At 38.1% G+C, this 22,279-nt stretch overlaps 1 protein-coding gene across 2 annotated transcripts in view; it reads left to right on the forward strand.

Annotated features, from left to right (window-relative positions):
* The window catches only part of LOC111861652 (abasic site processing protein HMCES), a 25,287-nt gene extending 3,553 nt beyond the window's left edge, over positions 1-21,734 (forward strand). For both annotated transcript variants that reach the window (XM_023846395.2, XM_033750409.1), the window contains exons 2-7: positions 3,047-3,281; positions 4,590-4,784; positions 12,182-12,295; positions 12,951-13,055; positions 17,036-17,181; positions 20,871-21,734. In XM_023846395.2, coding sequence (XP_023702163.1) covers positions 3,047-3,281; positions 4,590-4,784; positions 12,182-12,295; positions 12,951-13,055; positions 17,036-17,181; positions 20,871-21,051 — 976 coding nt within the window. In that variant the 3' untranslated portion in view covers positions 21,052-21,734. The remainder of the gene's footprint in view (positions 1-3,046; positions 3,282-4,589; positions 4,785-12,181; positions 12,296-12,950; positions 13,056-17,035; positions 17,182-20,870) is intronic.
* The last annotated feature ends 545 nt before the right edge of the window (positions 21,735-22,279 follow it).

The following is a 22,279-nucleotide window of genomic DNA, read 5'->3' on the forward strand; positions in this document are numbered from 1 at the left end:
GGAACGTCGGTTAACACCACATATACACGGTGCCAAATCCCAGAAGACTGCTTTCTTCATAGTCACCGCTGTGAAAGCCTCAAATCTTACATATTTTACATAATTTATTTGCTAGTTGTTGAGTATGTACAGTCCACCTTAGATTCTTATCCAACCAAACTCCCCAAAATTTTTTATGTTCTGTATAATTGATGACTGTATCTAGAGCTTTATTGATGGGCATTCGACTTGTATTTTTTGAGGTTGATGAAAGGATATTGCTATTGTTTTTTCTTTATTAATAATTAATCTATTCCTTTCAAACCACTCTGTGAATGCATTTATTGTTTGAATTATTTTTCCTTGGGCATCATTAGCACTATTTCCTGTTATAAGAATACCAGTATCGTCGGCAAAAAACGTTGGTCTTCCATGTTCAATGCTGGCTTCTAGATCATTGATATATAGCAAAAGCAACACTTGTTCGAGAACAGAACCTTGTGGGACTCCATGTCTTATGGGTCTCTTTCGCGAGAGATAGATAGTAATTTCATTAGTTTCTTTACATCTGTATGTACAAGGTGGTTCACATATGACCAGGACTGATTTGTGAGCAAACAAGCTGCACTGCGCAGCAGCTGTGCGACCTTGAGAGAGTGAAGCCACAACCTCCACCCTCCCTCCTGTTCGGGTTAGAACCTGTTCAGTCCTGTCTGGGAGTTGCTAGAGTGATGAGCGTGGAACAACGCATTGTGATCAAATTCGTCTTTGGAGAAAATGTCTCGTCCGCTGAAATTCACCACAGACTGCAACAACAATATGGGGAGGAGCGTCTCTCATGGACCCATGTGTTTGAGTGTTGTAAGCGCTTCAGAGAGGGCAGAGAACACATGGAGAACGAACTGCATGATTGTCAGCCACGAACATCCATCACTGAGCCAAACACTGATTGTGCAGATGTGCTTATTCGTGAGAATAGGTGCATCACTATCAAGGAACTTGGAACAATGCTGTCCATCAGTGTTGGTAGTGTAGAAGACATTGTAAAATATCACCTGCACTATTGCAAGGTGAATGCACGGTGGGTACCATGCACTTTGATGGACGTGAACAAAATGGTGTGCATGCAAGCTCCCAGTCATCTCCTATAGCAGTTTGAAGATGAAGGTGATGCATTTATGAAGTCTATAGTGACCACCAATGAAACATGGGTGCACTACTTCATTCCCGAGTCCCAGCAGTCATCACGCGAGTGGCGGCATACCAGTTCTAAACTGAAGAGAGCGCGGAGGAGCCATTCGGCAGGAAAAGTGATGGCAACATTCTTCTGGGACTGGTAGGGGGTTATCCATGTAGACTTTCTGACAAATGCCAGAACAGTCAATGCAGCTTATTACTCAGACCTCCTGGCAACAGGCATGAAGGAAAAGATCCGATCCAAGTGGAAGACAGGTGGAAAGGGGGTAGCTTTCCTTCAAGACAATGCACGCCCCCATATGGCCAAAACAACAATGGAAACCCTCCAGAAATTGAAATGGAACCTTCTGACACATCCACCATATAGTCCTGATTTGGCCCCATGTGATTTCTACCTGTTCGGAAGGATCAAATCAGACTTGCAAGGCGTGTGGTTTATGGACAACAACGCCATCATCCAGACTGTTCGGGAATGGATACGCCTCCAACCACAAGCCCTTTTTGAAAAGGGCATCAGGATGCTTCCAGAATGTTGGAAAAAATGTGTTGACTCCGGAGGGGAGTATGTTGAAGACTGACATGTGCAAGGAAGTGTTTGGCAGTTATGGTTAAAAAAAATCAGTCCCAGTCATATTTGAACCACCTTGTAATTTCCACATTTTATTCCCCGTTTTCTAGATATGATTGAAACCATTTCGGTGCAACCCCTCTTATTCCTATTCTTGTCATCTTCCTTAGCAATATATCATGATCGACTGAGTCAAATGCCTTTGACAGATCCAGAAATATCCCTATACTTATTTCCCTCTTATCCAATGATTTGTAGACCCTTTCTATAAACTCAGCATTTGCAGTACTGATCACGTACTGATATATGAACAGGTGAGCTGGGTGGGTTTCAGCTCACCACTATTTGCAAAGTTTTATGTCCAAGAATGGGTCCACAGCTGTCAGCCTGACACAGGAGTTATCTTGTACACTGAATTTGTTTCAGAATGACAAATCTCTGTCATTTGCCACAATGAAGAATGAGGTGAACAGTTTAACACCCCCCCCCCTAAAAATTTGAATTCTGTTGAGCAAATTCAGATTAAATTTAATGAAGTTATGTGTAAGTGACTGAGTTTTTAGATAGTGCAGCATAATGTCTTGCAGAAAGATGGTGAAGATGCATGTTGGCAATTGGTTTAAGCATGGTTGGCTGTCCTTTGTTATGGCCATTGATTTTATAAATGTGTGTGCTCACAAGTGAACATCCATGCTGTAAATGATCAAACGTATTGTCAGCCAGATGTTTAGACATATATATATATATATATATATATGGGAGATGGTTGTTCCAAATGCTATTATGCTGGCTATTCTGAACGAGGTTTTTGTTGCTTTTCCACAGTCCCTTCGGAGAAATGCTGGAACAGTACCTTTAGTAGGCCATGACTGCTTCGTTCAAGGTGTTTTAAAATTATTTATTTGTTAAAATCATTATTTGTCATTCATACCACCCATGGGAGTAAAGGGCAGCCAGTGCATAAGGCTGACAACCTTGCTGCCATATGTGAGTTGGTTGTCTAAAAAATGTGGGAGCCTCAATGTCTCAAAACCCTATGGGCCTCCATGGCCTGTTGTAGGGATAGCTTTACCTTTTTTTTTTACCACCCTTTGACAGTATAGTCAGAGATACTGACAGCATTGTAAAACTAATCTAAAAAAGAAGAAAAACGTAATTGAATAAACCTCATAAAATTGTTATAAATATTAGCCACAATTTTTTTCTATAGTCACCCATTAATATGTAAGTGTGATATGCCATTCTACTTTAGAACATTTGACTAAAGCAGTAATAGTCTTATGTTTACTGTTTTTATTGTAGCTCACTGTGTGCAGAAGATGTGCAGAAAGCTTGCAGCTTTAGAGGTAAAAACTCTGACAAGTATCAGCTACCAAACTGGGCCAATAATATCAAAAACAGGCAGCAGTACAGACCATCATACAATGTTGCTCCAACAGATGTCACTCCTGTCCTCGTGTCTGGCTCTCATTTCAGTGGTGAATCTGAGAGAATGCTACAGCCTATGATGTGGGGTATGGTCCCATCATGGCATAAGGTACAGCATGTCAGGAAGTACTTTTAAAAATCTGAAATGCTTGATGAGGTACTTCTCAAACATATCTTCATTGGCTGCATCCTGTTGTGTGTTCCAGATATATATAGGAATTATGTTAACAGATTCACTAACTCACCAAACTTGTCCTGCTTATAACATCTTGGTGCAGACCGCACAGAAAACACCGCTCCTCTATTGCCCTGCAATTGTTTCAGCCAAAACAAGCTTGTTTGTGGTGCCGTTACTTGGCATTTGCCGTTGTATAGTTGCTTATCTTATGGTTGTTGTCTAGCAATGGGTCTGTGTACCACAATATAATAACAGTAACAGCTACAGTAAGAATAAGACTGGTACAGTATTCAATCTTTCATTATACTGATAACCAGTTTTTATTTACTTTCTGAATCGTTAGGCTAGTTGTCAAACTTCCCCCAGTTGGCATCTAGAGTCCTGTGATATAATTGATAGTTGTGTGAATTGGACCGTCAACACAGCATAAAGAAGGATACCTTCAAGGTGGAGACAAAATAGCTGTTGAGGTGTCTCTTACTCAATTATTGTAAGCAGATGTATTTTACATGTTTCGACCTTTACTTAGGTCATAATAAGGCAAATTACATAAAACATAAACTAAGTTATTTGAATTTAGTTGCCCTAATATGGATATGGATCCATACTGTGCAATTTCCTGTAATTTTGTTTACTGATCCATTGCTTAGAAACAGGTTATTTTGTTTCATGTGTGTTCATTTTTGTGGGAGCCTGCTTGCAGAGATGTTGCCTAACAATGAACTGTTCCGGCTTTCAGGTGTCATATCACATTATATACATGCATACTACAGGGTGTATACAAAAGTATGTACTAATGGGTGGTTTGAGGAATTTTCGAGGGTAATTCTGACTAGACGTGATTTGGGGTTTACATGCCATCTTTGGAACATTACCTCTGCATAAGATGTGTTTCCGCTGTATTTAAGGTAAAGCTCTTTCCAGTGTCAGATTTCATAGAAGCTCATTCAGCAGTTCTGAAACTGTGATGGACCAGTGAGGCTGAGGATGTTGTTGTCTATTTTATCTTGCTAGTTCTCTGGAGGCGGGCAGTGTGGTAGGAGGAAGTACTGTTGCATGGGATACATTTGCAATTTAATCAACAGAACCTGTAAGGTTGCTTTTTGTCCTATTTCACAGTGTATAATTTGCCCAGTCTATGTGGGCCAAATTTGTTTTAACTTTGTGCATTGGTATGAAGTAAAATGACATAATTCATGATACTGTAAATTGTCACATGATTTCTGTTATATCCATTAGGGAGACTACAGATCACATGGACTATCAACAAACAACTGTCGTTTAGAAGGTTTACTAAGTTCTAAACTATATTCAAGGCCATTCAGCAAGGGTCAGCGATGTGTTGTCGTGTGTGATGGCTTCTATGAGTGGCAGACTACTAAAGGGAACAGGAGTAAGCAGCCATACTTTATCTACATGCCACAAGATGAAGGGGTATGTTTTGTGTAATTTAACAGTCTGGGTCTTTCTTTGAAGTTCTCATAGAAGTTTTAGCTTTTTATTGCTAAACATACATCATTGAAAATATTGTCACGTGTTTCAGTGTGACTATAGATGGTGTTTAGATTAGTGACTTGGTTTATTGACCACTTATAAATGCAACTCATAACTGCAAGTAACTATAACAGCATCCCTGGTTTATACAGTGATTAGTGATTTGGTTTATTGACCACTTATACATGCAACTCATAACTGCAAGTAACTATAACAGTCTCACTGGTTTATACATTATAATGATCGGTGTAACTGCAGCGCACAAATTATTCTACACTTTCACTAGCCGTTTCCATTTAATGTAACCTGACAGTGTCCAGTGCTTATGGCCTTACTGTCTGGCGAATATCCCACAACTGACTAATTACTCCAATTTTTGTCCCGGTTATAATCCCTCAGAATGGACCGCGTAGAAAACACTGCTCCTTATTGTTGTATTTAACAGCTCATCTCTTTACACTACATTTTGGGGGACGATTGCAACCTCTGTCTCTGGTTCTGTTGTTTTGTTCTCAGTGCTGCCCAGATGGAATGGGGTGTCCAAGCTTAGTTTTAGTAAGAAAAAGCTGAATATCCAGAAAAAGTATTTAATAACAGTTAATAACAATATATAAATATAGAAATAAATAAAGACTCAAATATGCATCTGAATCTATGCCCTTGACCGCCTTGGTTGGGCTACACTGAAGCCCAGTACAAAAAATATACATAAGGTAGTCACATCCTAGATTTAGAATATGGCCAGACTTACGTAACATTGTGAGACAACCCAGATCACAGTGTTACTCCATTATGTATTGTACAACAATACTAAATTGGCCAACAGTGAACCCAAACAAATACGTGGTGCTATCCATAAGTTCCCAAAATATATTAAAAACTATTATGTCTTACCTGGATCTTATTCTGCACTATCACCTTCAGAGTAGTCCTCTTTGGTGCGCATACACCGATCCCAGCATTTCTGCCACTTTTGAAATGCATCCTGGAAGTCTTTCTTTGTTAGGGTGTTCAGTACCATCTGCGTTTCCACATGAATTTCCTCAACTGTATCAAACCTTCACCCCTTCTTCAAACTCAGTCACAAAATGGGCAGTACAAGCCCAACCACTAAATAAAATAAAACCCAACAAAGCCCTTGTTGCAGCATTTGGTTTGTTGCCCTCAATGGCTGGAATAGGAATCCAAACAGAATTCAGAACATTCAACCAAAACAGAATTTCACCATCTACCTCACCAGGTGCTGGTGAATGAAAGATCACCTTCTAACTCTGGCTATTTATACGGAAGGGTTTCCTCCTAAAAAATTGGAGAAAGCGAGAATAATGTGGTACATGGAATTGTGCGATAACGGTAAACAAGTGACAACATGGGGGAGGGATGAAGGAGGGAAGGATACTGAACCAAAATGGGCAATTCCTGGGCCATCCAAATGTGAACATGGCTCAGTATTCATTGTTGCATGCACAGCCATCTGCGTGGACTATGCAGAAAATACCGCTTTCCAGCCAGTTTATTGGCGCACTGGCCTCTGCCTAGCAACAGGTTTAATGGTCTCACCAGTCAGTCCAGGTGTTCCACCATATCCTTCTTTTCAAATCGGTGCAGGCAGAAGTTCCAAGAGTGGTTGATGCTTGTACATCTCTGGTTCTTACGCTGCTAGTAGCCTCTTCTTTCGCTTGGGTGGTGGCTGACTCCTCCACAATGTCTTAACCCTTGTTTTTAAAATTCTCATGGAAGACCTGACAGTGTGCCTCATGATCTCCAGGCCGATGGCTTGTCTGAGGGCCTCTTAAAATATCTCCTTGGTACCCAGGTGTAGCTGCTGTCTTGCTCCTTGGTCATTTATTCCATTGCTGCATTCCAGATCCTTCTGTTGTCTCTTCTTGACAGTCTGTCCTTCGCCTATTTGTGTGGATTTCGTTATCCCACGGTCAGTTGCTGGTCCCCAGATTGGTCCTCCTCTGCTCTGACAATCTCTGCTGTGGCCTCTTCCTAAGGGGACTTCCTGATGAACTGCTATGGCCTCCAAATCTGTGGTATCGATTTTATTCAACCTTTTTTTGAAGACGTCTACTGCAGCTTCAGTTTCTTTTAGACCAAGTTTATCTTGGAGTGCCTGCCCCTGAACTCGGAAATTGACTCGGACTCTTCCAGCCCCATGCCTCCATCAGTGGGCAGCACAACATATGCACAAGGAAAATGCATAGTTTTTCTAGCAGAAGGAGTTGAGTTCCACCAGCACCTGGATCCTGAATACAGTCATGGGTATGATCATTAATGCTTGGAAAATGATAATTATTGCTTGAGAATGACCAGATTTGTTCTTACAATGATCTTTGTCATAATGTCTAAATAGAAAGCAGCTATGCCGGCAACACCTACAGTACATCACAGCACAGCCATTGTTCTCAATAAAAATATTGCATGTGGGCCAATGCTTGGTATCGGAGCTTGGTTGCATGAGATATGTGTGTCCATTTTTTGTCAGGCGTCTTGTGTTCTGCTCACAGGATAATCCTGTGCTCCAAGGGTTCTTGCAGTTTAGACAAAAGTCTGTTGAACAAGCTGGGCAGTGGACACTCTGGGGAAGACAGCAGTCTACGTGCCCAGTAATATCTCATACTGTTTCACATTCTGTACATGGGCACCACATTCTGTTAACATCAAGGTCAACTTCTCTATGTAGACAAAATGTTCTATATCTCTCAACTGACTCCTTGCTGACTGGAATTTTGATTTCTGATAATGAAATAACTCCTTGTTTTTTAAACTTGGCATGCAGTCTTTACGGAAGATGCAGCCACACTGGTTAACTTCATACATCATGCTGAATGGGACATCTGCCAGGCACAACTTGCAGAATAAGCTCTGGTTTGGCTGATTTCCACCAGGGATGCAGGGTACAAATCGACCCCCAGCTGTGCTGAGAAAATACCAAGATGAGAAAGCCATAGAGAGCAAATTGCTATGCCATACACACACCCTACTTACAGAACCACCTCCGACACTCAAAGAATTCCCTGAACTTTAAAAAAAGCGGCAGAATGCACAATCTGTTGACCATTCTTAACAGTTGTACATGAATCGTCCACAAGAGGGATGCTCACCACTGCAATGCCTCAAAGAAACTTGGCAATGTGAGCACTGTCTTACACTTCACACTCTGACTGCTGGTTTCAGCTGGTACTTCCTTCAGCTGCTGGTTCCCTGTTGTAACATGTTTGAATGACTGTAGGCAGGGTTCGGATCAGTAATGTGATTTATTGACCACTCACAGATTGTAACTGCAAAAAATCTATAGAGCTATTGCTAATTCACACACTCTGCAGTTCACTACAGCACGTGCTAAGTCTTCTCAGTCTCCTGTGTCTTCACTAGTCATTTCCCACTTGCTGATTCTGCTTGCCTCTGCTTATATTTGTACCATCTGGTGAATATCCCACAACTGACTAATTGCTCCATCTTTGTCCCTTTTATAACCCCTTGGCATGGACCCTGTAGAAAACACCGCTCCTCATTATGTAAGTTTTGAGGTTTTCACGGCGATGACAATGAAGAAAGTTGTCTTCTGGGTTTAGGCACCGTGTAATCTTCGTTTTGGCCGACGTTTCGGAGGAACGTAGCGCCTCCATCTTCAGAGCAGTTGAATAGCTNATCAGTGCAGAGCACACAAATCATACCTTTTCAGCCAGTCCATTCTCATGCTGGTTGCTACCTAGCAAGGCTCTTGTGTCTTTGTTTGTTTTGTGGTCATTGCCTAACAATGCTACAGTATTGTGAACCTCAATAAGGTGATCCTTTATTGCTGTAAGTGGGTTTTGAGCCACATTTAAAAAATAATGAGCGGAAGTAGCTGTTTATTTATTCTATGTCCTTTTATCATTATAGGGAGATAGAGGGAGGAGATGTAGGTTGATTCTGATGTATCATACAATGAGGTACCCAAAACAAACCGAACTAATTTTTTTGTGGGCAGAGCTTTTGTAGTACCGCATTTTGCGGCGCAAGGACCAGTTTCGGCAGAGTTTATAGTGACAACTGTTTTGCGTGATCGTCGTTTTTGCAATGGCTGATTTTCGTGAACAGCGTGCGGCGGTGAAATTCTGCTTTTTGCTCGGGGAAAGTGGGGCAGAAACTCTTGAAATGTTAAAAACGACGTACAAGGACGATGCTATGGGGAAAACTCAAGTGTTTGAGTGGTTTTCCCATTTCAAAAATGGTGAAATGTCAATTGATGACAAACATGAAAATGTTGAAAAAATTCGTGAAATCATCAAGGAAGATCGACGATGGACCACTGAAGAAATTGTGGAGCTGTCAGGAGTGACTTGGAGCTCAGTTCATTGAATTTTGACAGAATATTTGGGAATGAAAAGGGTGGCTTCGAAATTTGTGCCACGACTGCTGACTGCTGAACAAAAACAAGGTCGCGTGGAAGCATGCTGTGCTTTGAAAGAGAAGAGTCCCGAAATGATCAAAACTTTTTTTTGTTTCCTCGAATGAAAAGAGACATGAAAGGAAACCGTTTTGCTGATGTTGCTGAGGTGAAGGAAAAAAATGACGGAGGTGCTGTCAAGCATCTCAAAAGATGAATTTAGACAATGTTTTGAAAAATGGAATAAAAGACTAGACAAGTGTATTAGTGTAAGTGGAGAGTACTTTGAAGGGGATTGAAGGTTTGTGCTTAAAATTTGAATAAATAAGTTTTAAAAAAAATAAGTTCGGTTTCTTTTGGGTACCCCCTCGTATATTTTTTGTGCTGTGCAGAATAAAAACATTTGTCTGAGAACTCCTCAGAGTTCAAGACTGAAAAATCAGTAACTGACTAATATTTTGTATATTACTCACTACATATTTGAGCCCTATTTTTGGGTGGTCTTCAGTCATCTTAAATTTTTATTACATGCATTCTAATAGAACATGGTTCTGTTACTCATAATTATTATCCATTTGGCTATCTATCGTAAAGTGAAACAATGAAATTATGAGGGAGGGTCAGTACACAAGCTGGAAATGGAAGTAAAACAGCTGTAATGGACACAATAGGTTTTATATGTTTATCACTAGGTAGCAGCACTCTTCCTCTTCATAAACATTCATGACTGTTCATGATGTGACGAAGTGGCTGAGACAGTTGTCAAAAAGACTTAAATGGTGTGGGTTTCGATGCACTGGTAAAGTAATGGGACAAGTGTATCAGTGTTAATGGAGGATATGTCAAGATTTTTTTTTTTCATGTTTGAATATCACATGTTCTGTGTTCTCTATCAGTATGTGACCTATTTGCTGACTCTTTCTCATATATAAGTGTAAATGTGAGAATATGCAGCAGTAAAATTAATTTTAATGTGAGAATCTGGGTCATGTCTATAAGTGCGCGTGTGGTTTGTGTATGCACTGATTTGGTGTTTGATTCTGAGCTAAAATCATTACATTTATATTGAAATATTAACAGGAAAGTAACAGATGACACTCAGATGCTCAGAATGTTTAAATCTAGTTTGTTGAATTTGATTTGTTTCATTCTGGTCCATCACACTAACAATATTATAAAAGATGCATGGGCATGAAGAATTTAAATAAGAAAAACATCACCAGTCACACTGGATGGAATTGTTTTATCTTTTATAGTTTGTTGAAACTTGAAGGAATAAAAAAATACAGTACCATTGTTTCTGGCCTTTTTTATTTATATTCTGACTGTAGTAAGTTCAGAATCCAGTTTTCATGGAAAAATCCTGGTACAGGGAGGTATGGTTGTGAATGTGTTACCATGATTTATGTTTTCCCTTCATTTGATGTTCAGTTTATGTGATCCTGCAACTGTCCCATAGAAATATTAAATAAAGATTTCACTGTATGTATTTCTGTTGTGACTTAGCTTTGTCTTGTGAAAATAAAACTTGCTCTTAGATCTGAGGTTCTAACAATGGTGACTATGAAGTGTACTGCCTTGTGCAATGTGATGCCATGTAGTGTGATAGAAGTTCACCAGTGTTTCGGAAAAGAAAAACATACTGCCTCCATTTTCAAGGCTGAAGAGTGAGTTGAGGACTTACTTCCTATTTCTTGCTGATCTTTTGCTTGGGTTGTTCTTCAAGCTTCAAGACTGAGACGGTGTGTTCCTTTGAAATGCTGCTGAATTTCTACCAGGGTTCACAGCATCGCATCTCAGAAGGCAGTAATCTTCAAAACTTGCCACACTGAGTTTTATTAATATTTTTATACTTTTCAGTCTGCTTCATATTTATGTATACTAATTAAATCCATGGAGCATGCAGCATATGGTGACTATGCTTTTGTGTTGTGACACCATGTAGTATTGCTGGTGGATACCAGTTTTAGAGAAATACATGCTTCCATCATCAGAGTCGATATGATAGGATGAGGATGTGGTCAGCTAATACTGGAAAGACTCGCTCAGAATCTGCAGTGAACCTACATGGTGTCACAACCCAGAAGACCACAATCTGAACGCTTGTCATCATGAAAATCAAGATACAGCCACTTATAATTTGTGTATGTAGCATATATATTAGCAGAACAGGGTGCTGAAGTGAATATTTTGACCTAAGAGGGAGGAAGTGACAGGAGATTGGAGGAAACTCCTCCATAATGAGGGGCCTTGTAATTTCTGTTCTTCGCCGTGTGTTATTACAATGATCAAATCAGAGAATGGATGGATTGTGTAGAAGAAGTGATAGATACGAGAAATGCATGCAGTATATGACTCTGATCTTAAATTTGTATGCAATGCACAAAGTCAGAAGCAGTGAAGGCATGGTAGCAGCATGAATCAGCAACTACTACCTGAGCCAAAGCAGAATTGCAATAGTTCAGTCCAGCTGAGAACTACACGAGTACACTCGTGGCCAGTACCTTTTGAACTGATGCCACTCACTTTAGGTCTGCTTCTGTCCCTTCATCCTACACCCCACAAGTATCTACTAGTGCAGAATTTTGATTGGAAACCCAAAACAGAAGCAACCACTCTGAAGATTTAACATAGATGGGAGGATAATATTAAAATGGATCTTAAAGAAATAGGATGGCAGTGTGTGGACTGGATTCATTTGGCTGAGGCGGGGGTCAATGGCAGAGACTTGTGATAATGGTAATGTACCTGTGGGTTCTATATCAAAGGCAGGTAACTAACTTACTGACTAGCTGAGTGACTATTAGCTTCTGAAGGACTCTGCTTCAAGGGGATAGTTCTAGACATGAAACCAGAAGTTCTCCTGTACTAAGAGTGAGATGTTAGGTGCACTGTGAATGAGTAGAGAAATGATGGTTGTTGGCTTTCATAATTTTCTCTGATATCTCTTGCATTGCAGGTCTGTATAGAAGATCCAGCTACATGGTCATGTGATTGGAGTGAAGTTGGTGGATGGAGAGGTCCAAAACTTTTGTATATGGCTGGTCTTTTTGATGTATGGACATCTTCAGAGGTTTGTCTCTGAATCATTACAATATGCTGTTCCTGCTGTGGAGAGGCTGGCTGATAAAGAAGTAATTTCAAAACCATCAAACCAGCATAAAGCAAAACCAGATATTAGGTGACTGATATCAAAACCCCTCCCTTTCAGGAATTCATTATTGACTTCATGTAGCTGTCATTTGGTTTTATATTCTGCAGAAAATTAACGTAGTGAGAGTATTGCTATTGTTGCTTCCACTTCACAAGTTCATGTATCAGTCATGTTATTACTGATTATAGGAAATTAAAAGTAGAAGATTTGAATGGACTCGAATGTCATAGCCTCGATACCAAATTTTGTGAAAATTGGTCAGCTGGTTCAGGAGATGAAATAGTGGTAGAGGTATCCTGTATATTTTTCATTAAGGAACAGAAGTAAACTAAAAATTCAAAACACTGCCAAAATTTGTTTTAAATTCTATAAAAAAAAAGGCTTTTAAACCTTTTAAAAGCACAGTTGCTCTTACCATTTCTCTTGTCACAACACTTTACAAAGTGATCATTGAAGTAGAGCTCAGAATATTCATTATGTTAGATAAATGATGAAACTTAAATTTATAAATTCACTCCTCATTTCTAAATCTTGATGTTTAGTATTCATACAGTATCCAATTGTTGTCTTTCAGGGGGAAGAAATATACAGTTATAGTGTGATAACGTTGGATTCAGATAATACATTGGCCTGGTTGCATCATCGCATGCCAGCCATTCTGGAGGGAGAACAAATACAAGTGAGTATATGCAACCTCTTTATTACAACCATCACAACACAACTAATATCGAGATCAGTGCCTAGTTTTGGCTCTGCTACATGTTTCGGCTAATAATAACCATCATCAGGCAAATACATGGTTAAAATATATACACCACTGAACCACAGTACTAGTAAAATTGGATGTGATATTATTAATTATATAAAAAAATACTTGACATAGAAATACAATAAATTAGATTATATAAAACAGAAGTTATAGTATAAAACAAGAATAAAATTCTTTGATTGATGTTTTACGTCATAGAGTCAGTCGTCGGTTTTGTAATTATCGCGTTCCCACGGACAAATTGGAATATTCTATATTTTGTGTATATAAAAATTATATAGGAGGCTCATGATGTAGATGTAGTAATATTAATGTTAATCTGAAAATGATATGAAAGTAATATAGTGTATATTACTTACTGTTTAGTCGGTGCCTCATCTTACAAAGTATTGTCCATTCTATGGGGAATGTAAACGACTGATTTGGTGATGTAAGATTAAAGTCAATGCAAGGAGGGGGAGGTAGAGATAAGGTGTATGTGGAAGGGGGGGAGGGGGTATGACTGTATATTATGTTTTGTATGTATCAGTGATTCATATATAGGGTTAAACATTTCGGTAAAATTATCATTCAGTTGCAAATTTAGTTTGCTGATATCGTAAATGCGAAATCTTTCATATGTATCCGAGGTTCGGCCCTTCTTGCCGATATATAGAACTTCTAATGTTTTGTCTATTGTACTGTATTCATGTGTGGTGTTCAATATATGTTGAGCAAATTTGGAGCTTTGTCCATTATTTTTTATGTCTTGTATGTGTTCAGTGTTGATTCAATCGATTAGAAAGTTTATAGCAGCTTTTTTGTGTTCAGATGGGTGACATGAATCATTGTGGATGATTAGATCAGTAGTTGTAGGTTTTCATGTGTTTTTTCGATGAATAAATCTAAGAAACTAATCTTATTATTTATTTCTTTTTCTACTGTGAATTTGATATTAGAGCGGATATTGTTGAATTCATACAACACATTTTCAATGTTAGTTATATGGGAATTATAAATGATTAAAATATCATCAACGTATCAATAATAATCTGTTATTTGGTATTTCGTCAAAATATCAATAATACTCGTAGATGTATGTTTGAGGTATTGTATAAATACCTTGGCAAGAATTGCTGAAGTTGGTGCTCCGGTGGCAAGACCTTCATTTTGTTTAAACACACACACACAGTGTGTGTTTAAACAAAATATAACACACGCAGTCACAGGAGCAAGACACAACACAAAGCACAATACACGATAGTGAAAGAGTGCTCCGACAGAAGAGGATAGGTGTGACTTGCGTGGTGAGATACGACGTAGAGATGAAAAATCTTGAACAGTTTTAATATTTTTAACATTTAACATTTATTGATATATATGATAAACATATATTTTAGTTATTTTAATATGAGGATGACAGGGCATGCAATGAACTAGTTTGGCGTGAATCGAATAAGCACCTGAAGATGGCACTTTTGTGCCGAAACATGTAGTGCGAGAGAGAGGAGTGTATGCACTGGAAGATGGTTGAAATAAATCATGGACTTGTTTAAACCATTTGCCACTATGTTCAGTATAATTTGTTCTAACATTATCTTCAGCAGTTTATTAATTTCAATTTTTATTTCATATGAAATGTTTTTATTCGTAGCTATAATATTTTCAACAATATTGAAAAGTTCCTTTGTGGGGATATTGGTATACATATTTTCGATATCGAAAGAACACATTTGTGTATTGTTATTTATTTCAATGAGTTGTAATGAGTGTGCTAGTGTACTAGTGTTTTTCACGTTAAAGGCATTAGGTAGTTGTAAAGTATTTGTTAATATTGTGTTTAAGTGTTTAGCTAGATTATATGCAGGGCAGTTTGTCCAATTGACTATTGGTCGTATGGGTTGTCCCTGCTTAGGTAATTTAATAGTGCCGTATATGTGTGGTGCGCGGGGATTCATGTTTATAAGTTTCGATTTGTCTTTGTGTTTTATTATGTTTTTACAATTGTTTATGTAATTCCTTGTACTTTGTTGGTAATGTCATGTGACAATTCAGTAAAGTCATTATTGTTAATGAAGTTATCATGTTTATTGATATACAGTGGAACCTCGCTTAACGAGCATAATTCGTTCCAGAATCTTACTCGTAATGTGAAACGCTCGTTAAGCAAAACAATTTTTCTCATATAAATTAATGTAAAATACGATAATGCGTTACATGCTGAAAAAATACTAAAAAAATTTTATGTATAACGTTTATTCAAAGAAAATTATATATACATTGTTAAGGAGCGTGAATCATCTTCATCTTTTCTTCTATGCAGAATGAACCAACCTGGAATGCGAATTCGATTTGGGGGGGGGGGGAACGAATTAATTGGTTTATTATTTATGGTACATATCTAATTCTTTTTTACTAGAAAGCTGTCTAGAGACCTTTGTTTTTGCTGATGCTTCAAAATTTGGTGAATATGCGACACAGCATTATCATAAAATAAATTTGTATCGCACATAGCCACTGCCTTATTAGGGTGATGCTTCTCACTGTACGATGAAACAGTTTCCCATGCTTTCAGCATTTTTCTTATTGCGCCAGAAGATTGTTGCTTTGCTGTTACCTCCTCCTCCTCCTCTGACAAACTCTCCTCCACCACTTCGTGCTGTGAAACACAATGCAACTCCAAATCGTTGATGTAGACCGATTGTATGTGTGTGCTAGATCAGCCACGCTCACACCTCGTGCTCGCTTTTCAATGATTTTACGTTTCATTTCTACAGTTATTTTTATTCTCTTATGGCTGTCTTTTTTGCGGCTTTTTCTTCAGGGGACATTTTTGCAAGGGTTATTAAACTTTGCACAAAAAAAAATCACATAATATGTCTGAACACAAGTTTGGAAAAATGTGTGATCACAAGCGACACTAAGATGCTAGCGGAACGAGTGCTAAACACAGACTGATGTAGCAAGCGCACAATCTGGGACTTCCCCTCTCGTCACTTGTTATTGCGAAACATCGCTCGTTAAGCGAGTCATTTTTTTACGATTTGTTTTGTTCGTTATGTGAATTACTCATTATGAGATGTGCTCGTTAAGTGAGGTTCCACTAAATATATAGGATTGAGCATTTGCTTCTACTAGTGAAGTGTGTGTGCACTTCTGCTAGCGGGGTTTAAATGCCCGACTGCACAATTTGGTGTACTTCGGCCATGATGACCACACTCATCGCTGTACCAATCAGTGCACTTCGGGCGTTAAAGGTTAAAGGCCTCTCTACCAGTTTGAGGAGGGCAGCCCCATGTGAAGCTAGTAGAAATTTAATGACATCATGAATGTTACAATACAGTATAATTTGGGTTACTACTATCATTGGGCTTCTTGTGGAGGTGATGCTTCAATCTTTCTTAACTTTTGACAGTAGATACAACAGAGTGGTATTGTCACACCTCGGCTGCTGTATCTTTGGGGGAGGAGCCCCTGCTACCCACTGTATAGGAAGCTGAATGGGCCACAGAGCCAATCTGAAGGCAGTAATGAAGAGAAACATCTCCATTCTGCCAAGAATCAGACCCAGTTCATCAAGGCTATAGCCAGTTGCTGTACTAACTGAGTTACACAGCTAATTCCAAACTGAAGTACCCGTGCCCTGCCATGTGCCCAGCTTATCTGTCGAACAGATATGTTTCATGTGTGTAGTTAGAATGTAATTAATTGATAATGCATTCTGTTCATGACTGTGGGCTCAGTATCATATAGTGTATGTACCATATCAGTAGTACTGATATCTCATGTTTTAACATAAGCACTCAGGTTACTCGGTATGCCACATGAGCATTATAAAATGCACAGATCTGCAGAAAAAAAGGGGGGCGGTGTCGAGCAGAACATTAGTATTTTGTTATTTATTCCCACAGGACTGGTTGGATATAGAACGAGTGTCTTCCAGAGCAGCGCTTGCAATGATACGTCCCATGAAGTTACTAACATGGCATCCAGTGTCCACTCTGGTCAATAACTCTCGCAACAAGGAACCTCAGTGCAACAAACCCATTACCCTTGAGTATGTACTACTACTACTACTACTACTACTACTACTACTACTACTACTACTACTACTGCTTCTTCTTCATCTCCTTCTCATCGTCATAAGGCTCGACAGCTTCATTTCTTGAATGCTTTGGCCTGCTCAGCAATTTCCTTCCACCTACTTCTGTCTTGTGTGCGAGTTATCCAGTTATAAATTCCTAAATCCTTTAGGTCTTCCCTTATATGTCATCTTTCCGTCTAATCTAATATTAGTCATATATTCTTTTAACTGTTCATCCAGCCTCCATCCTTGAGATGTGGCCAAGCCAACTTATTCTTTGGGCTTTGATGAAGTTAACTATATTCCTTCATTTTATTAGATTATCTAGTTTGTCATTTGTTTTAATTCTCCAGGAGCCATCATGGTTCCTTGATGGCACAAAGATCTTTCTTAGAATTTACCTTTCAAAGTCTATGTGTAATGGATACTTTGAGTGTCCAGGTTTCGCAGGCTGTTGGTCGAAATTTGGCTGTTTTGTTTACTTTTAAGCAGTGTTAAATGTGCAGCTTATGCTTTATTTCCAATTGCTAACCTCTCTTTATTCTCTTGTTTGATTGTGTTATCTGAATTAACTATAGACCCTAAATATTTTGTATGAGAAACTTTTTCTATATTTATGTCACTGCATCTGAGAACTTGGATTATTTCAGGTTTGTTTGAACAGTGTAGGAATTTAGTTTTTTATTCAATGACAAACGGCCCATACTTTTGCAAGGCTTTTTTCAGCTCTTCAGAGATGTTAATCAGTGTTTGTTTCTCGTAATAATGAGTATGTCATCGATATATGCACAAAACTGTTTTAATCCTGTGGAAATATTACATCTAACATCTAGACTTTTTATGATCTCATTTATAACCGGTATGAAAAGTGATGTGGATAATGGGTCACCCTGTTTCATTCCACAGCTTATTTGGAATTCTTTGCTAAGCTCCTCATTTATTTTAACCTTTGCTTTCGTGTTATGGAGAGTTACTGCTATTAGTCTGATTAGTTTGGATGGAACATTGTAGTTTCTGAGGCAGTATATTATTTGACACCTCTTAACAGAATCAAATGCTTGTGTATAGTCTACAGATATGTTATAAATATCAATATTAAACTCTCAGCATTTTTCATAGATCTCTTTGGCCTGAATCCCATTTGGCACTCATCCAATTTACTTTCTATAGTAGCTACCAACCAGTCTCTTGTTCAGTAGAATTGCAAAAATTGTATATGAGATATTTAATAAAGTTATTGGTCTGTAGTTATGACATGCTAACTTATCAACTATTTTATGTATCGGTGCTATGATTTCTTCCCTCCATTGTGAAGGGATCTACTCGTCCTGCCATATCTTCAGTATGAGCTTATACTGTATCCTTTGTTTCAGGGTTCATCCACAAAATTTAATTAACTCTGGGGTAATATTGTCTGGTCCAGCAGCTTTATTGTTCTGAGTCTGTTGATTATTGTACATACCTCATTGTATGTTGGAGGCTCAGTGTACAAGTCATTATCATCCGCTGACTCATCCATAGTATCTGAGATTTTGTCTGTTTCTGTCAAAGTTTACATTTTGATGAAATATTCCTTCAATCTTTCTAATGCCTGTAGTTGATGCAGTATTAAATAGCTATTAGCATCTCTACACATCCTTGGCAATGCACTACTGTGTTTTTTCATAAATCTAATATTAAAAAACTTCCTAGTTTCATTCTTTCTATGATTTTCCTCAATTTGTAGGATTCTGTCATTTAGCCATTTCTTCTTTATATTTCTGCAGACTCTGTTTGCTTTGTTTCTTTTAACTTGATAGTGATCATAGGTAACTCTTGTTCTACATTGTAGGAGTCTTTGTCTTGCTTTACTTTTATCTTCTATTGCTCTCCTACAATCATTGTCCCACCATTCACTTCTAGGTACCTGGACTTGTGTTCCTACCACTTCTTCGGCTGTTGTAACGATTTTGGACCGAATAAATTTCCATTCTTCATTTACATTTGAAAATTAATTTGTTTCACTCAGTTCTTTGTGTAATATTGTTCTGTACTGTCTCTGTTTTTTGAGATCATGCAATATGATCTTGTTCCATTTCTTCATCATGAGTTTCTTTTTCATATAAGCTATGGGTAATTTTTGCCTTACTACTGTTTTAACAAGGTAATGGTCTGAGTCTATATTAGGTCCTTGCATTGTTCTGACATCTTCTATAAGGTCCTTTTTACTTGCACTAATAATGACGTGATCAGTTTGATTAACAGTATTGTGGTAGGGTGCTATCCATGTACCCCTATGTATTTCTTTATGTTGGAATTGGGTACTCATAATTACCATGTTATTGGCTATTATAAATTCTGCCAATAGTTCGTCATTTGGTGCAGTTGCATATGCGGTGTATATTTCTCAGAGATGTTACTATATATTTCTTCTCTGTCCAGCTTTGCATTTAGATCCCCTAATCTTGAGTATGTACACTGCTGTGTAATTACAACCAGTCATATGTCCTTTGCCATTTCTTGTTGTTACTATGCCAAACATTTGTGTTGAAGAGTTCTGTCTCCTACAAGTATTATGTTTCTGGATATTATCCATTGTCTTGTCTGTTTTCTAAAAACCATCCTGTTTCTTTGTTAAAAACACAATGTTTCGGATACTGGATTCTGTCCCCATCCTCAGGTAAAACCTACTCAGTTGGGTCCAATAGATAAGAGTTAGATTGAGCCCCTATCTCCCCTGTCTCTTTGGAGATAGGGGCTAGCTCTATCTATTGGACCCAACTGAGTAGGTTTTACCTGAGGATGGGGACAGAATCCAGTATCCGAAACATTTTTAAAAAAGAAACAGGACAGTTTTTAGAAAATTGACAAGACGATGGATAATGTCCAAAAACATAATACTTGTAGCAATATACTGTCACAAACTTTTAGATGTTAGTTCTGTCTTCTGCTTGACATCTGCTATCATGCTGGTTTTTTGCTTGGCCTGTTGTTTGACCCTGAAGGAGGTGACATGTTCCTCTGAATCTGAGTTGACTTCCAACGGACTACGTGGCATTGCATCCCAGAAGATAGAACTCTTCATAATCATCACAGTGAGAACCTCAAATCCTACATTATTTATGTTCTAGTTAATGTCGTAACTCTCTCTGGTGGTAAGATCTCAATTTTGACCTGAGTTCTATCAAGGATAGATCACTTGGTAGTGGACAATTGGACAGGTTGGTAGTTTTCTGTCAGTCATAAAATTGTCACCACTAATTTATGAGGAATACCTGTGGCTTGACCACCTTGCAAATTTACTGTAGTCTTGATTCTTGGTTGAGGTTTCACTTTAGTCCTAACATTTTGGTGGAATTGTAGTAAGGAATATTATAAAGGGCTCTGATGATGGTGTATACATTTGAGATTACTAGGTGTCTGGACTTCATCCACTGTCAAGTACTCTGAATGGAACATATTTTGGAAACTGAATATTTCTGTCCTCAGGTGAAAAAGTTTTGGAGGCAACTGTCTGGTGAATGCAGTTAGCTCTTTCTAATGGACTCAGTGCCCCATCTATTTACCTGAGGATGTGATAAGATCTAATTTCCAGAAATGTTCTGTTTGGAATACTAGACAGTGCACTGAATTCAGAAACTCAATAATCCTGAGCTGAATTAAGTTTACTGTCTTTTTGCTAGGAAACCAAAACCAGCTTCCCAAAGTCAAGTCTTCATGGAGTCATGGTTGAAGAAAGGAACTGTGAAACATGAACTGGACAAGCTGGAAAATGAATCTGCAATGTCACCAGATGATTCAAGAGATGAGAGTCATCTGGTAATGAAGAAAATAAAAAAAGAAGAGACCAGTTCAACCACATGAGACAATTGTATGAGTTTGTACAGGTATACTTCACTTAACAATGTTTGGTTCCCTGACAATGACTTATTAAAGATATGGTGATTTTCCATATACTCCTATACCATCTGTTTCATACAATATATTTTTTCTATCCCCAACGTTACTTATTATCAGTTCCCCTTCTTCTCACAACGTTTCGGTCATACATGGCCATCATCAGGTGTCTGCTGTTTCACTGAAATTGTTGCATTACATAGTATGTAAAAATTTTCATATCAGGTGTAAATGTGATTTAAAATAAATTTACCATAATTAAAATGAATAAAACTAGTAAAAATTAATTATTTCAAAGTATTCTTGGGGTCATCGCCCATATATACCATATGCCATATTTTGCATTAAAGCTGTAATAGCAGTAACCTAGCCATTTAGCAGCATAATGCTAAAAGTGCAAGTTGACATTTCCACACAAACAATGAAAAAACCTATGGATAGTTTAACTCATTATGGTAGCGGTTTTGAAGTATGAGAAAATACATTGGGGCTAGGTTTACTTCTGGAAAAATCAACAGCTAGTGGGGTAAAAAAAATCCCTGCCAAGAGTACTCACCGCTGATACTAGTATCACAAGTGTGTTAATTAGGCATTCTAAGGGCGAGTGCACACCAAGGAAACTGGCAACCGCAATTTCCAAGAAATGTTGCTGATTTGAGAAATGTTGCTGATTTCCAGATTAGCAGGTGCAAACTGAGGAAACTTATGTTTGGGTAGTTGCGCATGTCTTAAGTGGGTATGTTCATGCGATGTAATGCATGATTGTATTTTTTAATTTCATGCACTTACCTTCTGCAATGAAAGATAATAATACTGATCCTGTCATAACGTGGCGGTAGTTGAGATGGCATGAGAAGAGAGGTGATGACCATAAGGAAAATAGTGGGTTGTTAAGTAATTTATTTAATTATACAGAAAATTTTTCAAGGCTGATTTAAATTGTTTTGTATTATGTGACAAATCCTTTTTTGGAACAGGTAAACTATTAAACACCTTAATCCTCATATATGTTCCCTTCTGATAAAAATTAGTCATAGTTATAAATTGCATCAATTGTGTCTTAACATTTAGTGACAATAAATTAGTAGTGAACCATCTATTTATATCTTGAAAAACTTTATTAACACTACTTTTCAAATTTATAGGGTTAAGGCTAGTAATGATTACACTAGTGTCATCCGCAAATAGAACGATT

The sequence above is a fragment of the Cryptotermes secundus genome, unplaced genomic scaffold, assembly GCF_002891405.2.
Source record: "Cryptotermes secundus unplaced genomic scaffold, Csec_1.0 scaffold43, whole genome shotgun sequence".
Lineage (NCBI taxonomy): Eukaryota > Metazoa > Arthropoda > Insecta > Blattodea > Kalotermitidae > Cryptotermes > Cryptotermes secundus.